The sequence below is a fragment of the Tupaia chinensis genome, unplaced genomic scaffold, assembly GCF_000334495.1.
Source record: "Tupaia chinensis unplaced genomic scaffold, TupChi_1.0 Scaffold144909_1, whole genome shotgun sequence".
Taxonomy (NCBI): domain Eukaryota; kingdom Metazoa; phylum Chordata; class Mammalia; order Scandentia; family Tupaiidae; genus Tupaia; species Tupaia belangeri.
In genome coordinates, this window is record NW_006204769.1 from 1,189,030 (window position 1) to 1,212,746 (window position 23,717).

General features: G+C 45.7%; 1 protein-coding gene across 1 annotated transcript in view; it reads left to right on the forward strand.

Annotated features, from left to right (window-relative positions):
- ARHGAP31 (Rho GTPase activating protein 31) overlaps positions 1-23,233 on the forward strand; it is a gene marked incomplete in the record, with an annotated part of 155,870 nt that extends 132,637 nt beyond the window's left edge. Inside the window, 6 exon segments of the mRNA XM_014583856.2 lie at positions 2,316-2,514; positions 4,673-4,797; positions 9,218-9,280; positions 10,665-11,240; positions 12,986-13,272; positions 17,077-23,233. Of these exon segments, the coding sequence (XP_014439342.1) occupies positions 2,316-2,514; positions 4,673-4,797; positions 9,218-9,280; positions 10,665-11,240; positions 12,986-13,272; positions 17,077-19,485 (3,659 nt within the window).
- Positions 23,234-23,717: the final 484 nt, after the last annotated feature.

A 23,717-nucleotide genomic window follows, 5' to 3' on the forward strand; every position in this document is an offset into this window, starting at 1 on the left:
AGTGAGCATATGTGTCCTATAGCGAAAATGTCTCTCAAAAAAAAGAAGAAGAAGAAGAAAGAGAGAAAGGAGAAAGAAAGAAAAACCCTGAGCAAATATTGAAAGTAAATTAAATGTAAATATTTTTAACTTCCTTTGGATTGAGTGGGAAAACTGGGTTAAAGTTGCTAACTATGGCCCGCCTGCTGTGGCATGAATGGCAGGGCGCCACTGTGCAGTATGCAGCCATGTGGGAAGGCCCCAGGCTTAGTCCTGGGTGGACCTGAACGTGCTCTGCACACCTGTGTGCACATCCATAGTACTGGCTGGCAGGAAGGCTCTGGAAAGGATTACAGCACCATAAGACCTGGCAGGGCTTTCTCTCTCTCTCTCTCAATATGTAAATGAAGTTTTTTTTTAAAAAAAATCAGAATCTCTACTGAAAGTTCCCAGGATCACAGGAGGTACTGAAGTGCAGTCCTGCTGAGTGACTGCCGTGGAAACACCCCATGTCACACACTGTTTCCGCTTTCTGTGAGGATAGTTCCGTGACTTGGAAGTCAGAGAGGGTCACACTCTGCAGAGAGAAGTAGTGCCACCCAGCTGCTCTCTGACAGTGAGGGGAGAGCTATACCAAACGTGAGTCTCCATCTCAGTTGGTCCACGTTACCCTTGAGTTTATCCACAGCTTCGAAGTCACAGAATACTGGCAAAGTCACCAAAAATGAAATAGAAGCAAATGTAAACTTCTTTTTTACTTAGTCAGCATTCCTCAACCTCAGCGCTACTGATATTTAGTGCTGGGTAATTCTGTGGGGTACTGCCTATACATTCTAGGGGCTTAGCCGCATACCTGGTCCTACCTACCAGATTTCACTCATGTTCCCACACCCATTTGTGACCATCAAAAATGTCTTCAGCCATTACCAAATGTCCAGGCCAAGGTGGGGTGGTATGTAGATTTCCTCAAGCTGAAAATCACTACCTTGGAAAGAAGAGAGAACCCCATACATTACTGATTGTCTTCACTTTCATTCCTGAAAACGTACTGCAGCGTAGGAAGGGAGATGACTGGGTAGAGAGTAAAGAGCCGCACATGTTCTAGGGAATAGGGTAGACTACGACATGTCTTTTTCCTTCAGGGATCTAAGCCTAGGTAGTTCAGGGGAATCTTAAATTGCCGTGAGGCATGTGTTCTCTAGCTGGGGGGACAAGGGGCACTCCCCTGCCTTGCTCTTGCTGAATTAGGCTGCATCAATATTTATTCCCCTCTGACCAAAGCATAAGGCAGTTTTCAGGAGTAAGAACCCACTGTTGAAGCCAGCAGGTGGCATAGTGGCTAAGGCTCTGGACTCCCAAATGGTTGACCGCGGTTTGAGACCTGACCTAGTGGCTTGAAACTGCATGTGTACCCAACATTCCGAGAGGAGAATGGAGGAGAAGGGATTGCAGTGTGGCCATCCCCCTCAGGGGTGATTTCTCACTTTCTCACTCTCTTTCTCTGTCTCTCTGGTGAGTGTACATGCCCTATAGCAAAAATCTCTATTTTTTTTTCTTTAAAGAACTCACTGTTGTTTCTCCAGCTTATAATAAATGTTCAGTAAGTGTTTGTGTGTGAATGAATGAGTGGTCCCTCTCTAAAAAGCTCACAAAGGGGCCAGCAGGTAGCATGGTGGGTGAGGCACTGGAATCCCACATAGCCAACCACAGTTTGAGTCCTAGACCTGGTGACTTGCTTTCTCACCTTCTCTATCTCTCTCTCTCTGGTGGGTACACATGCCCCTAGCAATTTTTTTTTAAATAATAAATAAATTTTTTTAATTCTTTTAAAAATTTTTAAAAAGGTCAGAAAGCTCAGTTATCTCTGAAGCCCATTTGTCTCTGGCTGGTCTGACCAGGAGAGTTGTCCATTTCTTTGTGCAGCCTCAGCTTCAGGGCAGCCATGCCCAAGAAAAGACAGGGCTGGTGCTCAGGCTCTGTCAAAAGATCGGGAAATGGGCCAGCAGGTGGCATGGAGGTTAAGCTGGATCCCACATGGCTGACTGTGAGGTTCGAGACTCAGACCTGGCAGCTTGAAAAAGCATACCAGGCGTGTGTGTGAGCATGCCAGAAATCCCGAGAGGAGAATAGAGAAGAGGGGATTACAGTGTAGCCATCTCGTGGGGGGGGAGGCAATGTCTCACTTTCCCTCTCTCTCTCTATCCTGTCTCTCTCTAGTGAGTGCACGCACCCTATAGCAAACGAAATAATAATAAAATAAAGAAAGATCAGGAACTGAGGGCTGGACATGGTGTACAGGCCTCTTCCCAGAGTGAGCACGTCTCCTTCCCTTCTAGAAAACCGGCCCATCATGAAGAGCCTGACCTTACCAGCTCTCTCCCTGCCCATGAAGTTGGTGAGTCTGGAGGAAGCCCAGGCCCGTAGCCTGGCTACTAACCATCCTGCCCGGAAAGAAAGGAGGGAGAATAGCCTGCCTGAGATTGTCCCTCCCATGGGCACTCTCTTCCATACTGTCCTTGAGTTGCCAGACAACAAGTAAGTGGCATTCACTTCAATTCTGGGAGGTGTGTGGGTGGAGAGGTATAGATGTCTAGGGTCCAGGGCATGATGGCTGTGTGGACTGGGGGAATGGCCAAGGTTGGGGTGTAAGGAAACACTCCAAAAATGAAGGAACTGTCTATACACTCTCTCACCAGCAGCTGATGCCTCCACTCACTGCCCCAAAGTTATCAAGTTCCCGTCCTCCCACCAGAAACCCCAAGCACCATGACGGAGGAGGGAGTTACAGGGGTCATGTCACAAGTGATTACTTCTGAGTTTAGGAAAAAAAAACAGGCTTGACATTTATACAAGGTAGTCGACTCAAAACAAAAACGTGGCTCCCTCTCCCCTTGCTCCTGACATTACAAAAGGCATAGCAATGAACCTTGAGGCGGAGTAATTGACAGAGGGGCCACTTTGAGCTGAGAGTTCTGGGGACTGCCTTGCCTCTCACACCTATAGAGCCCTCCCACCTCCTTCAAACAATCAAACACCATTTTCATTAATAGGCTCTTTTCTCCTCATTTCTCCTTCTTCCTCCACTGCCCCTCCGGTGTTCCCACCCCCCTCAGTCATCCTGCAGCCTGTGTAGGAGACAGTGGTTATGCAGGAGCTCTAACACCTGGACAGGCAGTGGGTGGGGGTACTAAAAGGCAATCTTTTCTTTGGATGGTGTCATCCTGCTGCTTGGTCAGTGAAAAGGGATTCAAGAAGGGCTGTTTCCCTTGGGGAGGAAGGAGAGGACATTATCACGCTGCACAATTATGGGAGGTGGCAGTCACACTGCTTGCTAGGAATGGCACCCCTGGAACTCACCTGGAGAGAAACGCCACTATTTCCTGCAGCATGTGATTTATGGCTCTTGAGATTGAGCCTAATGCTCCTCTCCCTAAATCCTTGGAGAACAAGACCCCACCAGGGGTCAGGAAGAAGAGTACCTTGGAAGGACCACCACACTAGGGTACACCATACCCAAAGTATGCCACCCTATAAAACACACCTCATAGGGAACAGGTGGCATGGTGGTTAAGGCACTGAATTCCCAAATGGCCAACTGTGGTTTGAGTCCCGGAACCAGTGAGTTGAAAATCACACTGAGCACATAAGTGTGCATGCCCAGAATCCCAAGAGAAGAATGGAGGAGAAGGGACTGTGGCATGACCATCCCCTCTCTCCCTCTGTGCCTCTCTAGTGAGTTTGTGCACCCTATGGCAAAACCGTGGGAAACCCCCCACCCAAGCCAAGTACTTGAAAAAAATCATGTGCTAAGTTCAAAAGAAACTACTGAGCTCTGAAGACCTCTCTTGGGCAGATTATGAGATCGGGTTGGGCTTGAGATCTGTGAGAAAAGACCTGCAGAGAAAAGGTCCTTTGTGGAACCCACAGGATGCAGGGTTTCATCCTGGAACTTTATGAAGTCTAATGACTGAGCCAAGTCACTGCAGGGCAGGCTCTGTGAGGACCCTTACTGGTGCCACGCTCAGCAGACCCAACCTACTGCCCTCCTTTTCCCCCTTCCACCAAGGAAGCCTGGTGTGAGGCAAAGCCAGAGACCCTGACCACCCTCCACGCTTCTCCGTAGTGGCCACTGACCGTTCCCAGCAGACTGCAGCTCCCCACAGCTGCACCAGACCAGAATCTTCCAGATCCACTTCGTTGCCCGTCTCTTTTCAGTTCGTAAAGATCTTTGCCAGCTCTCTTCTCATCTGCAGGTGTCCCCACAATGTGGCCACAGTCTAGGGAACTGAGCAGGACTGAGGTCTATGGTCTTTGATCCTATTTCTTAAAAATGGTATGTTTGAAAAAACCCATGCTTAACAGAATTTCTACCAAACTTCCAGAACTGTGTTGCTTCACCGAGGTCTCCCCCAACCCCTGCTTCTGTCTGCCCTCACCCCTGTCTTCAATAGTATGACTTTGCCTCTTGCCCTGGGGAATGTGATCTTTGCTATGACTTGTGAAAACCTGGCTTGGTCTTCTAGGGAATTCACAGACAGGCTGAAAGTCAATCTCATTTTGAATTTTAGAGGGGATTTCCTGAAACGTCAGAGCCATTCATAACTAAGTAATAGTTTGAATGTTCTTTCTCGATTTAAAAGTCCCCTTGAAATGGTACACTAGCAAACTAGCCCCTTATGGTTGGCTCTTTTAGGAGAAAGCTTTCCAGTAAATCAAAGAAGTGGAAATCAATATTTAACCTGGGACGTTCTGGATCAGACTCCAAGTCAAAGCTGAGTAGAAATGGGAGTGTGTTTGTGAGAGGACAGAGACTCTCAGGTAAGAGTCAATAGCACCTATGTTTGATGATACGTATTTTTTCCCTTGTTCTGCTTTTTTTTTTTTCTTTTAAGTTCATTTATTTCTTCCATGAGTGAAGAGAGAATGAGAGTGAGAAGAAGAGAGAGAGACAGCACCTACTGAAGGGTCTTTACAACATGATCCACTCCTAACTTCAGCCAGTCCTGCTTCATGGCCACAGGACTGCCCAACATACTCAGGGAGGTCTCCAGACTTGAACCAGGAACCTTCCCACATGGAATTTCCTTGCAGAGCATTGCATTTTATGCTGCATCACTGTCTGGTCCCTTTAACTCTGCTTCTTAAGTCTGGCTTGATCACATCAAACTCACTAGCCCTGAAAGAGAAACTTATTAATTAGCTAGAGACCTTTTTTGGGGAAAAATTTTTTTTTTTTTTTTACTTAGGAAAATATTGCAAAAATAGTACACAGAGGACCTGTATACCCTTCGTGCAGCTTCCCCTAATGCGAATACCTTACCTTACTATAATACAATTATTAAAGTGAAAAGCTATTATCAATATTACCCGTATTAACTGATTTATTCATTTTATTCAGTATTCAACCAATTGACCCACTAATGTCCTTTTTCTAGTCCAGGATCCAATCCAGGAACCCACTTAGGTTTCATTGTTACATCCCCTTCCTCAATCCCCTGTAGTCTAGACTAGTTAGTTCCTCAGTCTTTCTGACTTGGACACGTTAGAAGGGTACTGGTCCTTTATGTTGTAGGCTATACCTCAGTGTAGGTTTGACTGATGTCTTCTCAGAATTAGACTGAGGTCATGGGTGTTTGCAAGACTCCTTCAGAAGCAATATTGTGCCTATCTGTGTCATATCAGGAGGCAAATGCTGTCTATGTCTTACTGCATGTGAAGTTAACTTTGATCACTTGGTCGAAATGCTGCCTGTCATGTATTTTAGCGTCTGTCAATGGTTCAGTTCCACAACACTTATTACTATGGTGTTTCCTAAATGGTGATTTTTATTCTTTGGAATTGTACTCTAAGGAAGATCTGTATCTTCTCCCCCAGAATCATAATTATTATTATTTTTTTTTTACTCATTCATGATTTATTTTGTAGTTTTGCCATGGGGCACATGTGCTCACCAGAGAGAGAGAGAAAGAGAAAAAGAGAGAGATATAAAGAAAGTGATAAGTCACCCCCAAGGGGATGGCCATGCTACAATCCCCCTCCTACATTTTCCTCTCAGGATTCTCGGCACACGTGCAGAATGCACACACACCCAGTATTAATTTCTAGTCACAAAATCCAGGACTCTAACCATGCAATCAGTCATTTAGGCCATCCGCTTTAACTACCATGCCATGGGCTGGCCTCAGGATCATAATTTTTACTTTTTAAAGAATTATTTATTTATTTAACTTAATTTTATTTGTTATTATTATTTATTTTTAATTTTACCACAGAAAGACAGAGAAAGAGAGAAAGGGAAAGTGACAAAGCAAGCTGCCAGGTCCAGGACTCAAACTGCAGTTGGCCATGGGGGAGTCCAGCACCTTAATCACCACACCACCTGCCAACCCTAAAATCATAATTTTAAAATAGAGATGCTGTCCCATGAGACTTATTTCTTAATAGTGAATAAAGATTGATGTAAGAAGGAAATGATAGAACCACGATACAATGGGTAGTGTAACCAATCCAGGTAAATATTATGTCAGGAAAGGGAAAACAAAGATAAAAATATCTCACAATTATCTTTAGTGTTGTAGATTGAACGTATGATTAAAAATATTCAGGCTATAGGTTATGAAAACAAATTGTAAAAGATAAATATACAGATTCAATAAGCAAACCTTGACTGGATCTTGGTTCAAAAAAAAAGAGCTACAATGACATTTGGGGGGACAAATAAGAAACACATGGATGCAGATTGGATATTAGAAGCTACTAAGGAACATTAAGAAATTAAAGGGGCCGACAGGCCCTAGGTCATGTCCCAGAATCTCCCTGAGCACATTGGCATGTCCACAGGAAGAAAGAACATCATTTCTGGGAGCTGGCACCTAAGAGAAAGGACTCTCCCAGAAGTTCTCTTTCTCTCTTGTTTTTTAATTTAATTTAATTTAATTTTGGAGAGGTTTTTGCTATAGGGTGCATGCATTCACCAGAAAGACAGAGACAGAGAGACAGAAAGCGAGAAATCACCCCCCAGGGGGGATGGCCACACCACAATCCCGTCTTCTCCATTCTCCTCCCGGGATCTTGGGCATGCACACACATGTGCCCAGCATGAGTTCAAGCTACCAGGTCCAGGACTCAAATTTCAGTTGACTACATGGGAGTCCAGCAACATAGCCATTACGCTGGTCCCATCTCTCAGAAGTTCTTACCGAATTTCTCCCCTACAACCACCCAGAGCCTTCACTGAGTCATATGGATCAATCCTTGTAGCCAAGAGAGTGCCATGTGGCTTTGGCCTGGGTTCCTGAGCCCATCACTGGTCTGAGGTATGGGATTATAGTCAGATGCACCACAGAAGTATAAGAGCTCTGTGAGAAAGGCAAAAGGGAAATGGATTGTGAGATATTTAGTTATCTATAACATTCGTTGTAAGGAGAAATACATCTTTCTCAAAATGGAAAAAGAACCCAAGTGAAAAGGACACGTTGCCACAAGTATGGCAGAACAGAGAGAAGTCAGAAATTAGGAGGCTCAAAGAAGACTTTGAGCAGAGGACCTGACAAGAAACTCCTAACCTGTCATGAAAGACTTGCTTAAACATAGCAAAGAGAGAGTTTTAGTTATAGTATCAGTAGTAGAGGAAAGAAAGAGGTGCACTAACTAATAAAAAGCTTAAAAAAAAAAAAAGAACAAAACGAAAAAGCAAAAGCAAATACCTTACTTGCTTTGATCTTGACTCAGGAAGATTTCTACCCTCGTGTAGTTTTCAAAAGAAGTAAATCTGAGTGCCAGATCGAATGCGGTGACTGTGCTTCCGAAATGGCCTCACAGTGCTCACACCCACAGCTCTTTTGCCTGAGGAGGTCTGTGGTGAGACCTGGGTGTTAGTAAGTTTTTGAAAACTCTCCAGGTGATTCTGCTGTGCAGCTGAGTTGAAAGTCACTGACCTATGACCTTAGGAACAAATGAAACCGAGATGACCATACTGGCTGAACTTTGTACAGAGGTGGAGTGAAAGAACCAGCAGAGTCGATGTAAGCGGCTATCTGTAGCCTCGACTACTGCCTGAATGGCTGCTTTATACCAGACAGTATTGGTAAGAACCCTAGAAACTAAAGACCAGCAGCCTCTATGTTTATAAAGTGGCATCTGTAATGAAAGGTAGCCCACAGATCCCTGCAACATAAGCCTAGGCCCAACAGCCTGAAAAATACACCGGACATGTCTGCACGTGCACCCAAAATCCTGACAGGAGGGAGAAATGGAGAAGGGACTGTGGCATGACCAGGCCCCACTAGGGGGTGCTTTCTCCTGCTCCCTCTCTCCGTCACTCTCTGGTAAGTGCATGTGCTCTCTGACAATTGAAAATAAACTAAATTAAAAGGAAGAAAAAAAGACCAAAAAAGGAAAGTTAGACTGCTCATCTTAGGTCCCATGTCTAAAAGTGGCAGAGTTCAGAGTCAAACCTAGACCTTTCTGAATCCAAAGTCACCTTAAAATCCTGAGGTTCTTCCAAACTGCCCTTTTCCTCCTAGCAAGCTCGACCTACAAAGAACTACCTTCCAGCCAGTTCAGCTCCTGAAATGTGAACTGTGCCTGGAATATGTTTTTACTCATTTCAACTGCTTTCTTCCAAAATCTGCTGAAGTGGCCTGTGAAGATGCATAGAGCACACCCAGCACACAGTAGGCACTCCGAAAGGTTTGGTTACATCTGCTCCAGGACGGAGGTGGTGAGCGAGATCACTGGGGAGGTTACCAGTCTGCAGACTACTAGGAGCAGAACTGCACTTGGGACCAAGGTGACTCCACCTTGCTTGGCCCTCTCACAAGTGGGCCAGGTTCTTGGGAGCTGAAGGAGAGAACTGCAGGCCAGAATTCTGCTCTCTGGCCTGCCAAACGGGAGCCTGCAAATTCTACCCCATAAATTTATCCTTGAATGTTTTTTGTACAATAAAATTGGGCTTGGCACATCTCAGTTGACAGAATTGTAATTTACCTTTATCTGTAAAGATAGTCATGAAACTTTGACCTATAAATACCCTGGTTTTTTTACAAGGTAAGTGCCAATAAGAAAGTAAGAATGTCTACAGTGGTGGGGGGGGGCACGTTTTCTAAGGCGGGTAAATGATAAATACTTAAAAATCTTCCTAAAGAAATTTCTCTGACACACTGACAACCTGACCTGTGGTTTTGAGTGCTTTCTTTTAATATGCAGTCACCAGGGATATTTTTTCTTTTGTCTTTAGTGGAAAAGGCTACCATCCGACCAGCTAAAAGCATGGACTCACTGTGTTCGGTTCCTGTGGAAGGTGAGATTTCCCAGTTTCTGAGCTGGAGTTACCAGCAGGAGGCTGGAGTTCACACCAGACTTGCCTTCACAAGCCCTCATGCCTGCTCATCTGCTGTCACGATCTTGCAGCGACCCAGGCCCAGTCCCTCCCTGGCCATTGCCAAGCTCACAGGGTTCACATAGCACTTGCAGTACCCTCTGCTCCTGTACCACAGGGTTGGCCTTTCTCCAGCCTTCCTCTAGCCACAGCTGGAGGCCACAGCTACCTTTCATACACACCAGGCCCAGGTGATAATTTCGACACCTGAATACCAAGGCAGTGAGGCAGAACACCTTGGGTGGAGAGAGGACTGCACTGGTTCACATCTCATGTTTTATACCTGGATGTATGTGTGTCTAGAGTGTGGGCGTTTCCACAGGCATTAGCTTCTTAGTGCTTGTGAAATAGTGGCTTTGAGTTGGTAGGTCCATCCATTTGTTCAGTTGTTATTTATCAGTGAACATTGATTAAGGCCAGCCTTATAATCTAGGGGTTCAGGGAGCTATATCCCTCATGGCTGACAGTGGTTCGAATCCTGGTGCTGGCAACTTGAAAAACTTGCTGGCACGTGTACATGCATGCTCAAAATCCCAACAGGGTAGAGAAATGGGGGAGAAGGGATTGCCATGCGACCATTGCCAGGAGTAGGCGAAAGGGGGAGTTGCTTTGTCCCTTTCTACCCCTGTGTCTCCGTCTCTCTCTGAGCACAGGTACCCTCAGGCAATTAAAAACCAAACATTGCTTAGACACCAGTGATGCATCAGGCATGTACAAACTACAATAGCCTTTGTTACAGTCGATATGTGTAGATGACAGTTCTGTTTAGCGATCCTAGCGGTGGCCTTCTTTCTACCTGAAGTTTAAACCTGATACATCTGGCACAACATCAGTGGTCTTATCTGAGCCTCAGGCCAAAATTCTGTGCAGATAAGAAAATGCTCTCTCCCTTGCCAGCCAAACATTATGTACCTGTCTTTATTAAGATGGCTGTACTTTTATTAGAATGTTATTCCTGGGACCAGCAGATGGTGTAGTGGTTACATCACTGGACTCTCACATTGTTGACTATGGTTCGAGTCCCGGACCCGGCAGCTTGAAACTCACACTGGGCACATGTGTATGCATGCCAAAAATCCTGAGAGGAGAATGGAGGAGAAAGGAATGCAGCATGGCCATCACCCGAGGGGGATGGTTTCTTGCTTTCTGTCTCTCTGGCTAGTGCACATGCCTTACAGCAAAAATCTCTCAAAAAAAATGTTATTCCTTTCCAATATCCTGCTGGCATGTGCCTGTCCTAACTGGAGGGCTGCACAGTAGTGCACCTGCCCAGGTAGCTGACCGTGTGCATGTTCTGTTTCGCCAGGAAAAGACACCAAAGGAAATTTCAATAGAACAGTTACCACCGGTGGATTTTTCATTCCGGCAACAAAAATGCACTCAACCAGCACTGGCAGCTCCTGTGACCTCACCAAGCAGGAGGGTGAATGGGGCCAGGAGGTGATGCCTACAGGGGCCGAGGGAGGCTTTGATGTAAGTAGTGACAGAAGCCACCTCCAGGGAGCTCAGGCCCGGCCCCTGCCCGAGCAGCTGAAGGTGTTTCGGCCCATCGAAGATCCTGAGAGTGAGCAGACAGCCCCCAAAATGCTGGGTATGTTCTACACCTCCAATGACAGCCCCAGCAAATCTGTCTTCACCAGCAGCCTGTTCCAGATGGAGCCCTCCCCCCGACACCAGCGCAAGGCGCTGAACATCTCCGAGCCCTTTGCCGTATCCGTGCCGCTCCGCGTGTCAGCTGTCATCAGCACCAACAGCACTCCCTGCAGAACACCTCCAAAGGAGCTGCAGTCTCTCTCCAGCCTGGAAGAGTTTTCTTTCCAGGGATCAGACAGGGGAGGTTGGGCAGAAGAGGAGAAGCCACAGGGAGCTGAGACATCTATAGGTAAAATAGGGGAGAGCAGGTCTCTTTTCATTGCAACCGACAAATAACTAGACTTGAACTTGCTGAAGAAGGATTTGCAAGGCAGTGTAATGAAGTGGTTAACATCGTGGGCTCTGGAGCCAGATTGCCTGAGTACAAATCCAGCTCCACCATGTCATTGCATGATCTTCAGCAAGTTAATGCAATCATTCTGTGTCTTAGTTTTTTAATAAATTAAAATAGGAAGAATGATGTTAATAAAGATGTACCTTCAGGCCAGCAGGCGGCATGGAGGCTAAGGGAACTAGATCCCACATAGCTGACTGCATAGCTTGAGTACTGGAGCCAGCAGCTTGCAAAACACACTGGGAACATGCCATGCATGCCCCAAATCCCAAGAGGAGAAAGGAGGAGAAGAGATTGCTGTGTGGGCTGGGGGTGAGGTTGCTTTCTCACTTTCCTTCTCTCTCTCTTTCTCTCTCTCTCTCTGGCAAGCACATGTGCTCTAGAGCAAACTTTAAAAAGGAAAAAGTACCTTCTTCATAACTTTTTGTGAATATTAGTTAAGCCATGTAGAGCTCTCAGAACAGTGTCTAATACACAGCACGTACTCAATTAGCGATGACTTTTATTTGCTTCCATAGTGAGAAGGAAGGAAGAAAATCTCATAAAATGGAATGCAGAGCTGTGGGGCTGGAATTGGGGATTTAAGTCTTCCAGACTCATTCTTTCTCCATCTCCCCATCTTCACATCTACTTCATACCTGCAGAGAATACAGTTAGCAGCCCTAACAATGTGAAAGAGCGTCTTCCTCCTAGTTTCCATATATCAAATACAGGGAGGTTTCCAATTGGACCTGCTTGGGTTGCTGCCCAACCTTGGGCCAATCACTGTTAGGCTAATAGGGTTCCAGGATTGGCCAGACCCAGTCTCTGGGCAGAGTCTGGAATAAGGAGGGGTTTGATCAGCGGCCAAACATGAGCCACGTAAAATGGAAATAGGGAGAACCCTAAAGGAAGGATAGCCAGCAGTCCAACCAACAAATGCTCACTATTTTAATTAATATTAGCTTTCCTCCAACACATAGTATGTCATCAGGCACTGTCCTAGGTGTTCTACATGTATTATCTCATTTCTCTTCACAATCCCATGAAGTTTAGGCATAGTTACCATTATCCCTATTTGCTTAGTATAAGTAATTTAGAATAAATTTGGAATTAGTAATTTGCTCACTAACTCAGAGCAAAGAGGCAGAAGAGCCAGGATTTAAAAATCCATGCTTGTGGGGCTGGCAGGTGCCATAGTGGTTAAAGGTGCTGGATTCCCACATGGCTGACTGCAGTTGGAGTCCTGGACCTGGTGGCTTGCTTTCTCCTTTTCTCTCTGTCTCTGATCAAATTAAAAAATAATAATAATAACAAATGGAAATAAATAAATGATTCTTAAAAAAAGAAGTGCATGCTTATAAGCGCTCCACCATGCTCCCTAGTGTGTGTACTACGGCCTGTGGAGTTACAGAGATTAAGACATGATCCCACCTGTCCTGCACCCCACCACTGGTCAAGCTGTTCTTCCAGGTCCCTCCCATCTCTGATGTCTGTGCCCCCAGAATGTGAGGCCAGGACATTGCTAGGAAAGAAGGGTAAAGAATTCAAGAGGCAGCGAGCTGGGAGCATTCCTCTGTCCTTGTGAAGCAGGCCCAGGAAACAGGACATTTCTCTTGAAATGCAGTCTTCTGTAACCGATAACTCACATCTCATTGCAGCTTCTGGACCCAAGAAGGCAGCTCTTGAAGATGCCAAGCCGGTACCTGACACAGTGGGGACAGCGGAATGCAGCAAGGGCCTACCGCTGGGTCCCGGCGCCCAGACGGAAGAGAAAACCTTGGACATTTCCCTGGGCTCTCAACATCCCAAGGAACCAGAAAAGAGGCCAAATCCAGAGAAGGCTGTGAAGGAGGGGAAGGAGGGACAAGAGATTGCTCAAATGGAGCCCAGTACTCTGCAGGATAGCCCGGGGCCCAGAGCCGAAGCCATGTTTCTTCAGGAGATGGTAAGCTGGACTTGCTACCTGCTTCAGCCAGGCAGAGTCATCTTTTTTATTTATTTATTTTTTCAGGGCTCTTGGCAGAATTTAAAGATTTCGAAAATTTTTTCTTTTGTAGAAGTGGTTTCTGCCAAAGGGTCTTTAGAGACACACTTCAAATCAAGTCTTGGGTTTTTTGTTTGTTTTGGGTTTTTTTTTTTTTTTTTTGAGGTGGACTTTTTCAGTGGTCCTGCAGTCATGGGAAAGAACCGTCCAGCTCAACTTGAAATGTTTCTGACCATAAACCAGTAATGTGTCCTTGGCTTGTTATGACATTCAGTCCTGAGAGCAGCACTAAACTTGCTTGTCATATTTCAGTTTCAAATATGATGACCAGGGGCCGGCAGGTGGTTTGGTGGTTAAGGGCACTGAACTCCCACGTGGCTGACTGCAGTTCGAGTCCTGGACTTGGCAGCTTGCTTTCTCACTTTCCGTCTCTCTGTCTCTCTCACTCTGTCATTCTCTGGTCAAATTAAAATAAATAAAATAAAATAAAATCTTTTTAAAAAATATGATGACCATTAATGGGGTCAGTGCTCTTCTTCCAGACACCCTGGATGCACAATTGTCTGGTTATTTTTCTAAAATGGCAAGATTTTCAGGATCCATTCTTTCTTCCTGTGGCTTCTGAAGAAGTTAAAATATAATGTCAGAGCTGACCGACTCTCATTCAATTTTTAGAGGTGGAATTTTCCAAGATTCTTAATGGGATGTATTTTTTTTAGACGTTTTTGCTATAGGGCGTGTGCACTTGCCAGAAAGACAGAGAGACAGAAAGTGAGAAATCACCCCCCAGGGGGGATGGTCACGCTGCAGTCCCTTCTCCTCCATTCTCCTCTTGAGATCTTGGGCACGTACATGTGCCGGGCGTAAGTTTAAGTCACCAGGTCTGGGACTCAAACTGCAGTCGACTACATGGGAGTCCAACAACATAGCCATTATGTCAACTGCTGGCCCCACTGGGATGTCCTTACATAAAAAGGTTTAAAGAGGTTTTCCAGGAACAACTAGGGAGGAGTCCTGCCTTTGGGAGGGAGCTCTGTGACCAGGAGTATACCAAAGGGGAAAAGAAGCTCTTTGACTTCTAACTTGTTTCCAGGAAGTTGGTTTCTAGAATGCACAAAAGGACCATGTGTTAGGAGTTACTGCAGAGCTGAGTGCCACAGCAGTTCCTGAGGGGCTGAGTGAGGGTTCCTGTAAGTTGTGGTTGCATTTGTTGAAGGGGAAGAGATTCATATGGAGATTGAATTCTTATGGGAGAATGAATGAGATTGCTTTGAGAAGTAGACAAATTAGTTCCGAAAGGAGAACCAGAACCAGAGTGGATTCAAGGGAACAAGTAAAGGCATCGTTCATTCATTCCAAACATGCATTAAACAACCACTTTGTACCAGGCCCTGTGCTGAGCTCTGAGATCACAGTTGTGAAGTGGAGAGTGAGCCCCATCCCTGCCTTCTTGGGGCTGACAGCCTAGTGGAGAGAGATTAGTGAACAAGTGGTTTCTAGAGTGACATGAAAGCATGGGGTTCCATGGTTGGATATACCAGGAGGACCTAACCTAGTCAAGGGGCAGGGTTGTCACAAGGGCCAGGGAATGTTCCTCTGAAGAGTAGGTATTTAGGTTGGGAACTTAGCTAGAGGAAAGGGGCAGGTAGTAGGATTAGAAAGGAGAGACTCCCAGGCTGAAAGAGCAAGCCATATTATGGACTCTGAGGTGGGAAAGAGCATGCAACATTCAAGGAATGGCAACAAAGACAGAATACCTGGAGAAAGAGAGGTTCAGGGGAAAGCAGAAGGCTGGTGAGCCAGGACTGCATGGAAGAAAACAGAGATTAGCCTAAGGACAAGGGGAAAAACCATATATGTTCAAATTTTATTTTATTTATTTATTTTTTGGAGAGGTTTTTGCCATAGGGCGCATGTGCTTGCCAGACAGAGAGACAGAAAGCGAGAAATCACCCCCCCAGGGGGGATGCCACACCGCAATCCCTTCTCCTCCATTCTCCTCTCGGGATCTTGGGCACTCATGCACATGCACCCGGCATGAGTTCTAAGCCACCAGGTCCGGGACTCGAACCGCAGTCGACTACATGGGAGTCCAGCAACATAGCCATTACGCTAACTGCTGGTCCCCCAAATTTTATCTTTAAAGGGTCACTCTATTCTGTGAGGAGATTGTCTCGGAGGGCAAGGAAGGGGGTAGGGATGCCAGTTAGGAGGCTTGTACGTGGCAAGCCAGGTGAGAGAAGGAGGTGGCTTAGACTAGGGCAGAGGCCATGAGGATAGAAGCGAAAGATTCAAAAGCTATTTAGAAGGTGGAATGAACAGGACTAGTGGAGAACTGGATGAGGAAGAAGAAGGAAGAGTCACACACATCTGAGGCCCCTAATCTGAGCACTATGGGGTCTCCTACTGAGATGGCAGAGCGGAGTGGAGGGAAGTTTAGATGTTCATTCATTCATCTAAATGTGCTGATTTGTAAGTAAGAGATTCATTAGTATATGTACTGAGGAGAATAAAGAGATGAGTGAGGTTGTCTCTGCCCTGAAGAAGGGCACAGTCTAGTAGACAAAATGGAAATGTGCCCAAATGAATGAAGTGCAGTGAAATCAGAGACTTTGAAAGTTATCTGAAAGAAATACCAGAAGGAGACATTGGATCCATTTCAATTCCACAGACTCTCTACTGAGCAACTACTCACAGTAAACCAGGCGCCATTTGGCCTTGAGGGATCACAAAGCCTAAACACAATCCCTGACCTGGAAGAACTTGGCAGTCCATTGGGAATGATATTACAAGCATAAAAAGTAATGGTAATATGGAACACCTTGTGAGTAGAGCCAGAAGAGATGCAATGAGAGATTGGCAAGGCAGACTTTGCAGAAAGGCCACACAGCCACAGGATGGAGATGCCTCTCCAAGTGCTTCTCCTTGGGACACAATCAGGCCTTGGGACAAGAAAGGAAAGGAACTGGGGATTGTTTTGCTGACCCTGACCAGGCCTTCCTCCATCCCTTTCCTGTCTTCAGCTTTAGGCTTTGTGTAGCAAAAGAAGGTAAAGAAAAACACACAGAAGCTAGGCTTGAGAGAAGACCATGACATCAAACATGATAGAGGAGGAGGAAATGCAACAACCACAGAAAAGAACCCCCTGCTTGTTAGCAGTTATCTGTAGGTGGTAGTATCATAAGAGTTTGCAATTATTGTATTCACCTTTATTTTAATATGCATTTGATTTTTGTCCATGTGGAGCATATACAGTATTTCTTTGGTAAGAAGAAAAGAGAACTACATTTATTTATTTGGAAAGCAGGCATCAGGGTAAGAGTTAACATTTTCATTCCAGTTGGAAATTTTCATTCATGTGTGTCTTCTAGGAAACCTGAAGTTAAATGAAACCAGGGTTTGTTTTACGAGGCAACAGTGCCTAAGAATTATGCGTTTATGTTCCAGCTGGACAGAACTGGATCTCAGTCCCAGTCTGCTGCTGCATGATTTAGGGGAATTGTTTAATCTGTTTGAACCAAGGCCTCCTTTCTATAAAATGGGAATAATTAAGAAGTGTTTATCTCAGCATTGTTGGGGAAATTAAACAAGAAGATACAGCTAAGGTATCCATGGCACGTCCATAGCTGTCGATGCTGTGTCTTCTATCTTCCGAGGCAGCGCTGGCTGACGACACTGCTCTGACCAGTCCTCTCTCTGCACAGGTGTGGAGACCGAGCCCGGAGACCGTGGTTCTAAAGTAATCAGTCTTTCCATGTTTTTCAGGATGAAGATGATCTGGTCAACACCCTGATCTGGCCGGAGATTCAACAGGAGCTGAAAATTATCGAATCTGAAGAGGAGCTCTCTTCATTATCAACATCGGCTCTGAGGATCAGCCCAATTCAGCCAATTCCTGAATCCAGCCCAGGGCCCCTTGCTTCGCCTGACTCTCCTGGGAGCTTGTCTTGTGGCTCCACCCTGGCTCCGGACTCCGCCCCTCTGGAGGAGGGGACTAAGGATCCAGCCAATCAGAACACACAGGGATCCTCCGCAGCAAATAGAGAGAAGCCAGAGTCACCCACCATCCTCTGTAGAGCCGATCCACAGCCGGGCCTGCGCCCAGATCCCGCCAGCCTCATCCCTCTGGAAATAGTTCCGTATGAGGCAGTGTTGCCACAAGCAAAAGTGCAAGCGCGAGGCCCAGGTAATCTGTCCCCTCCGCTTCCACCTGCTCCTCCCCCTCCAACTCCTCTGGAGGAGGCGCCTCGAGTCCTGCCATCCATGGACTGCCCTGCGAGTGACGAGGTATCCAGACCTTTGCGGACAAATCCCCCAGTTGACCAGCTGAAGTCTACAGACCAATCTGGCACCCCGAGCCTCTGTCCCGAAGATGAGACCACCCCAAGACAAAGTGAAAAGCAAAATTCAAAGAATGCTGCTCCCGAGGAGAAAAGTTCTGGCTTTCCAAGCCCAACAGGGGAGGTGGAGTTCTCCCCACAAGGTGAGGGGGAGGCAGCCCATTCAACCCAGGAGCCTTCAGACTGTGACGAAGATGACACTGTGACAGACATTGCCCAGCATGGCCTGGAGATGGTGGAGCCCTGGGAAGAGCCGCAGTGGGTGACAAGTCCCCTTCACTCTCCCACCCTGAAAGATGTGCAGGAGGCCCAGGTGCAAAGCCACCGATTGGAGAGGCGGCTTTCCCACAGGCCCAGCCTCCGCCAGAGCCGTTCTCTAGACAGTAAAACTACAGTCAAGAGCCAATGGACTCTGGAGGCTCCCTCCTCCAGCAGCTGTGCTAACCTTGAAACAGAGAGGAATTCGGATCCTCTGCAGCCCCCAACACTGAAAGGGGAGATTATTGGATGGGATGAGAAAGCCCTTAGGTCCTTCAGAGAGTTCTCTGGACTGAAAGGGACAGAAGCTCTTCCCAGCCAGAAGGGACCCACACCAGCAGAAAGCAGCCCTGTCAGCCTAGCAGAGGGGAAGGACCTGGAGACACACTCCGTGCACAGCAACCTGCGGATGAAGCAAGGTGGTGTTTCTGGACCAGAAAGCAGCAAGGAGAGTTCACCAACCATTCAAGACACGGCCTCGCCTGGAGAGCATCCCCCAAAGTTAGAGCTGAAGAACACTGAGTGTGGGCTCCTCAAAGGGAAACACAGACCTTCTTCCCTCAACCTGGACTCTGCCATTCCCATTGCTGACCTCTTCCGGTTGGAGAATGTAGCCTCATTTAGTTCGCCTGGAATGCAGTTCTCTGAGCCAGGAGATTCAGAGGTCACATGGATGACTTCATCTCACTGTAAAGCAGATCCCTGGAGGTTGTACCCCCAGGACCCCCAGGACCTGGACATTGTCGCCCATGCCTTAACAGGGCGCCGGAACTCAGCTCCGGTGAGTGTGTCAGCTGTGAGAACCTCCTTTATGGTCAAAATGTGCCAGGCCAGGGCAGTCCCAGTCATCCCACCCAAGATTCAGTACACACAGATCCCACAGCCCCTGCCCTCTCAGAACTCAGGGGAGAGTGGGGCTCGGCTGCTGGAAAGGAGCCAAGAGGAAGCCAGCTCAACTAGGGAGACCTCCCAGAAACCTGCCAAAGATGAGTCTTCATCCTCCCTGGAAAGCCCAAAGGAAGAGAAACCAAAGCAAGACACGGGAGCCATTAAGTCCTCACCAGTGGAATCCACTGCAGCCTGCATGTGTGAGGGACCCCCTCTTCCTCCAGAACCAGGCTTGTCTAACCTGCTGTCCACCCAGGACATGACAGTGCAATGCAGAAAGCGCACTTCAGAGACAGAACCAGCTGAGGACAACCTTCTTTCTTCAAAAATAGAGCGACCATCTGGCGGTTCCAAGCCTTTCCACAGGTCAAGGCCAGGAAGACCTCAGAGCCTAATCTTATTCAGCCCTCCTTTCCCTATTATGGACCACCTGCCCCCCTCATCCACAGTGACAGATTCCAAGGTCTTGCTGTCCCCTATCAAAAGTCCTGCCCAGACAGTTTCCCCTGGCCTTCTTTGTGGGGAGTTGGCAGAAAACACATGGGTCACACCAGAAGGGGTTACACTTAGGAATAAAATGACCATCCCTAAGAATGGCCAGAGACTAGAGACCTCAACCAGCTGTTTTTACCAGCCCCAGCGGAGATCAGTGATTCTGGATGGAAGAAGTGGGAGGCAAATAGAATGATAATCAGTTCATCTAGTGTCCAAAAAACCCATCATGGTTCATCTAGAAGTTACTAGAGGGCCAACGTGCCATTTTCTAGGCACCAGTTATCGAGTTTGGGCTTATGCTGGCCTCTGACTTCTTTCTTCAGCCTTTTAACTATTTACTAATTAGCTCACTTCTTAAAGGGTGGTCAAGGGAAGGACCAAAAGGTGAAATTTAGATAAGTCTATATGAGCAACTGAGAAAGGTTAGGTAAGAGAAGAGGACGCTTGCCTTCAGTGAAATTTGGGGCTTGTTTTTGAGTTGCATTACTCCCCTAAAAACAATCCATTACTGTTGAGGGCTGGCTGTGGTAATGCCCCTTGAAAGAAAAATCTTTTGTTTGTGTTGGAAAATGCTGCCGTTGAGGTTTGAAGGCCTCATCTTTACTTCATGCTTTTTAGTGCTTTTAAGCATGGTCCTTTTAGACCAGTTTTCTAATAAGCTTTGTAAGTGGACTATCCAAAATAGAAGCAGATTTGGAAATGGAAAATAACATGCACTTAGATACCTAAGTGGGTAAACTCACCCGTGCTTTTTCCCAGGAATTTCAACGGGTCTGTCCAAGATGACTCCATATGCCAGTATAGGAAAACAGAACCTATACTCAAGATTCCAACTCACACCATCCAAGGAAACTTTCTGGCTTTGGCTTTGATTAATCTGAAACTCCAACTGCCTCTGTGCTGAACTCTCATTTATAAATCCAGTAGCTGGGCAGGGAGTGGACTGAGCTGAGGTTACCTTAATGAAGTATACTGAATCTTCATATAGGTACGCAACAGTGAAGTGAAAGTATCTGCTTTCAATGACAATATCGATGTCTAAGAACAGTTTGTCATCATGGAGAAAAGCCTCACATAGACAGAACTCCACTCCAAACATAATGTGTTTCAATGGGTGAGGAATGAGCAGAAAATACTTCTTGTTCACCTTCATTCACCTACACTAGGCTGGGCCCAACAGGACAGGAGAGGACAAGAGGAGGAGGCCCAGAAGGGTCGGCCCTAGCAAAGCAGCCATCACTGCCGCCCACCGAGAGCTACCCCTGAAAATGTATTTCATTTAAACCAGAGTCCCTTCCTTTCTCCTTCCATTGCTCAACAGCAGATCTAAGGTACCGCTCTCTCTTCCATCATTCTTCTCATTCACCATTCACTCCACACTCAAACTTACTATCTCTACACAAGCAAAAGCAATAAACTGATCTGATTTTTTTTTTCATTCCATTATTTACAACTTTCAATGGTTCTTTCCTTTTCAGCTAGAGGGAGGAAGAACTAATATACCTGCTGGCAGATTTTTGGTGCTTCTCCAAAAAGGGCTTCACAGGGCATCTCTTCTCAGGTTCTGGCCTGACCAAACTCTGTTCAGAAACTCAGCCATTGCAGAAATCTCACTAAGGACTATCAGTACCCTGGCAGACCTCACAACCAGAGCTGGTGCTGGGCTGAGCTGAAGCTGTCTCCTCCAATGAGAAACTGGAAGCTGACAGCCTGCAACAGATATATATCCTCTTCCTCCCTGATAAGCCTAACAGTTTTTAAATCTTATCCCGTACCTTTTAAGCCAGTGTCTGTGGTGAAGGTGCAACTGGCAAGGCAGCTGATGAGTTCTGCCTTTGGTGAGCAGAGACAACTGAGCAGGGAGCAATCAATAGCCCTTCCATTCCCATTGGGCAAGCAAAACACTGGAGCAACAGCCAATGAGGTATCAATCGCTAAGAAAAGTCCTAGAATACAGCATCTTCCCCCTAGGCAAACAAGGTGAAGAAATACAGTAGTGACAGGTGAGAAAGGCCATAGAGCAGACATCTGAAATTACATTCCTGCCTCATCAGAAAATGTGGTAGACAGGTTTTATGTCAGCCTCAGTGCACTTGTGGTGTCTCTGCTTTGATAAGGACCATGTTCCTACTAATGAGAGGGAGAAACTGGCACTTTGTTTCACCATCAGAACTGAGCCAAATAATGAAATGTTTAAACTATTTTATGATTTAAATTTTTCATTTATAACACTTATGTGTTTATCTTGGGATAGACTGAGAAGCCATCATTTATATATTAACTAGCAACTTCAATTCCATGGGTTGAGGTGTCTTATGTATAAAATGGCTGCCATGTTGCTAAGGTTGGCCATTTACAGCATCACCTTCAGGAGTGTAGACCTGTGGATGTCATCATGAGATGCACTGACAGTTGTCTGGAGATACCGCCTACTCTGAGCTTTCCTGGCTAGCCAGTTACAGAAGACCTTGGAAGCTGATTCACATTCTCAGTCAAATAAAGGCAAAGGGGAGGGGGGGAATGTAGAAACAGCATCTTTTAATAAGGTTAATAGTATTCAAGTGACCTACTGACTGGAAATAACCAAATTAAAAACTACTGCAAATCCAGTAGAATGTACCAGTAAGACAGGTATTGAGAACATTGCTTTGATTTAAAAAATTAGAGTGGCCACTAGGTAGAATAAGTAGTTGTAAGGTTTTGTGTGGTTCTAATTAGTTTGGTTGTGAAGTCCTGTTGGATCTCTGCAAACGAGCCAGGTAAGATTAGCATTCTGTTCTCCTTGAGAGGGGATTTTACAGACTTGTCCTCACAAAGTGGGCTAACTCCTGTTAGTGATGACATTCTAGGCCCAAGACAAACTTGTTTTTCATTAGAGTGTTTAACACATGGTCATCACATTTGTCTGAAAGTGGATGGGACAGTCTTGTCTATACAACCCTCATGAGCCCACCTAAAGAGGTCTTGGGGAACACAGATGCGTTTGTCTGTTATTGGAATGAGAAGTTCATGGTAGGTCTAATTCCCACCAGGACGGATTAGGGCCACATTCCACCATGGCCAGTCCTATCTGATGAATTTTGGGGTTGAGTGTTGCAGTACCATGAGTTTAGGCACTTCCAGCAGGAGAGTCAGCTCGAAATGTAGAATGATAAAGAACATACCCGCACAACACTTTTCCTAGCCAAATAAGGCAGGAGAGGGAGTGAGCACCTTTTTAAGCATGGAGGAGGTGGAGATGGTAGCAGGGTAGTGCCTAAATTCAATGCCGATCCAGACAGTCTAAAATTGGGGGTCACCACAGGTTGATGGGCACATAGCAGATCACTTAGTAACTTTAAGGTACATGAGCCAGGCAGGGATAGCTTCTCTGTTAGGATGGAGGAGGACATAGCTAAATACAAGAAACACATGAAGCCCGTATGCGGTGTGTTTTACTGGATGACTCACAATGTCTTGCAATAACTTAATGCCATAGTACTTTCTGGCTTATATAATAATCCTGCAAAGTAAAGCACTTTTTCAAAGGAATCTGTTAGAAAGCCACACGATTTCAGCTGTTTTTGAGCTCTACGAATGTTTTCAAAGATATAATCAAAATGTTTTTCTATTGATTAAAAAGTATAAATATTAAACCTATCCATAGAAACATTTAAGTGTAATTATTAAAACAGATTGTTATGCTTTAAAACATACTCTAATAAATGGTATAAAACATAATGCTTATGATGGGACTATGAGCTAGAGGACATGGGGGTCAACAAAATTAATAATCAGAAAAGTACATTATATGCATCAGACTCATTTGTTCTAGCTTGGTTTAATGTCAATTTCTTGTTACTTCAAGGTATGGTTTCATAGCAGAAACCCTGCTGATTTTGTTCAGTAAATTTGTTTTTGTTATCTTACAGATTGATAATTATCAAATGTTTGCAACTTCACCCTCTCGCTGTTATATTCAGTCATGTCATGCAAGTATTAAGTACAAGACACCAAGTATTAAGTCCATGATATCATAACAAAAACTAAGGAAAATACTGCTTCTCAGAACTTCACAGTGTAAGGAATCAATCGTGTGGGTCTATCCACACAGATGCAAATCAATTTCCTTATTAATAGAATCAGTCAAGAACTATTCTTTTGAGTGAGTGTGAATAATGCTCTGAGGATAAAAAGCACACACTTGTTATTCTGGCACATGTCACCAGAAATGGTGCGGGAGGGGACAACAATCACACAACCTAGGTTCACAACTTAGTGATATTTATGGTGAAAAATAACACTGCCAAGGGGATTAAAAAAACTACCACCATTTTGGCAACAATGTTCTATTTAGGATCTGCACCACACAAGCCTGCTCCTTCACTATGGTCCTAAATGCCTTTTTCTCCTATATACTCCCAGATCCCTGCACTCCTGTTCCCC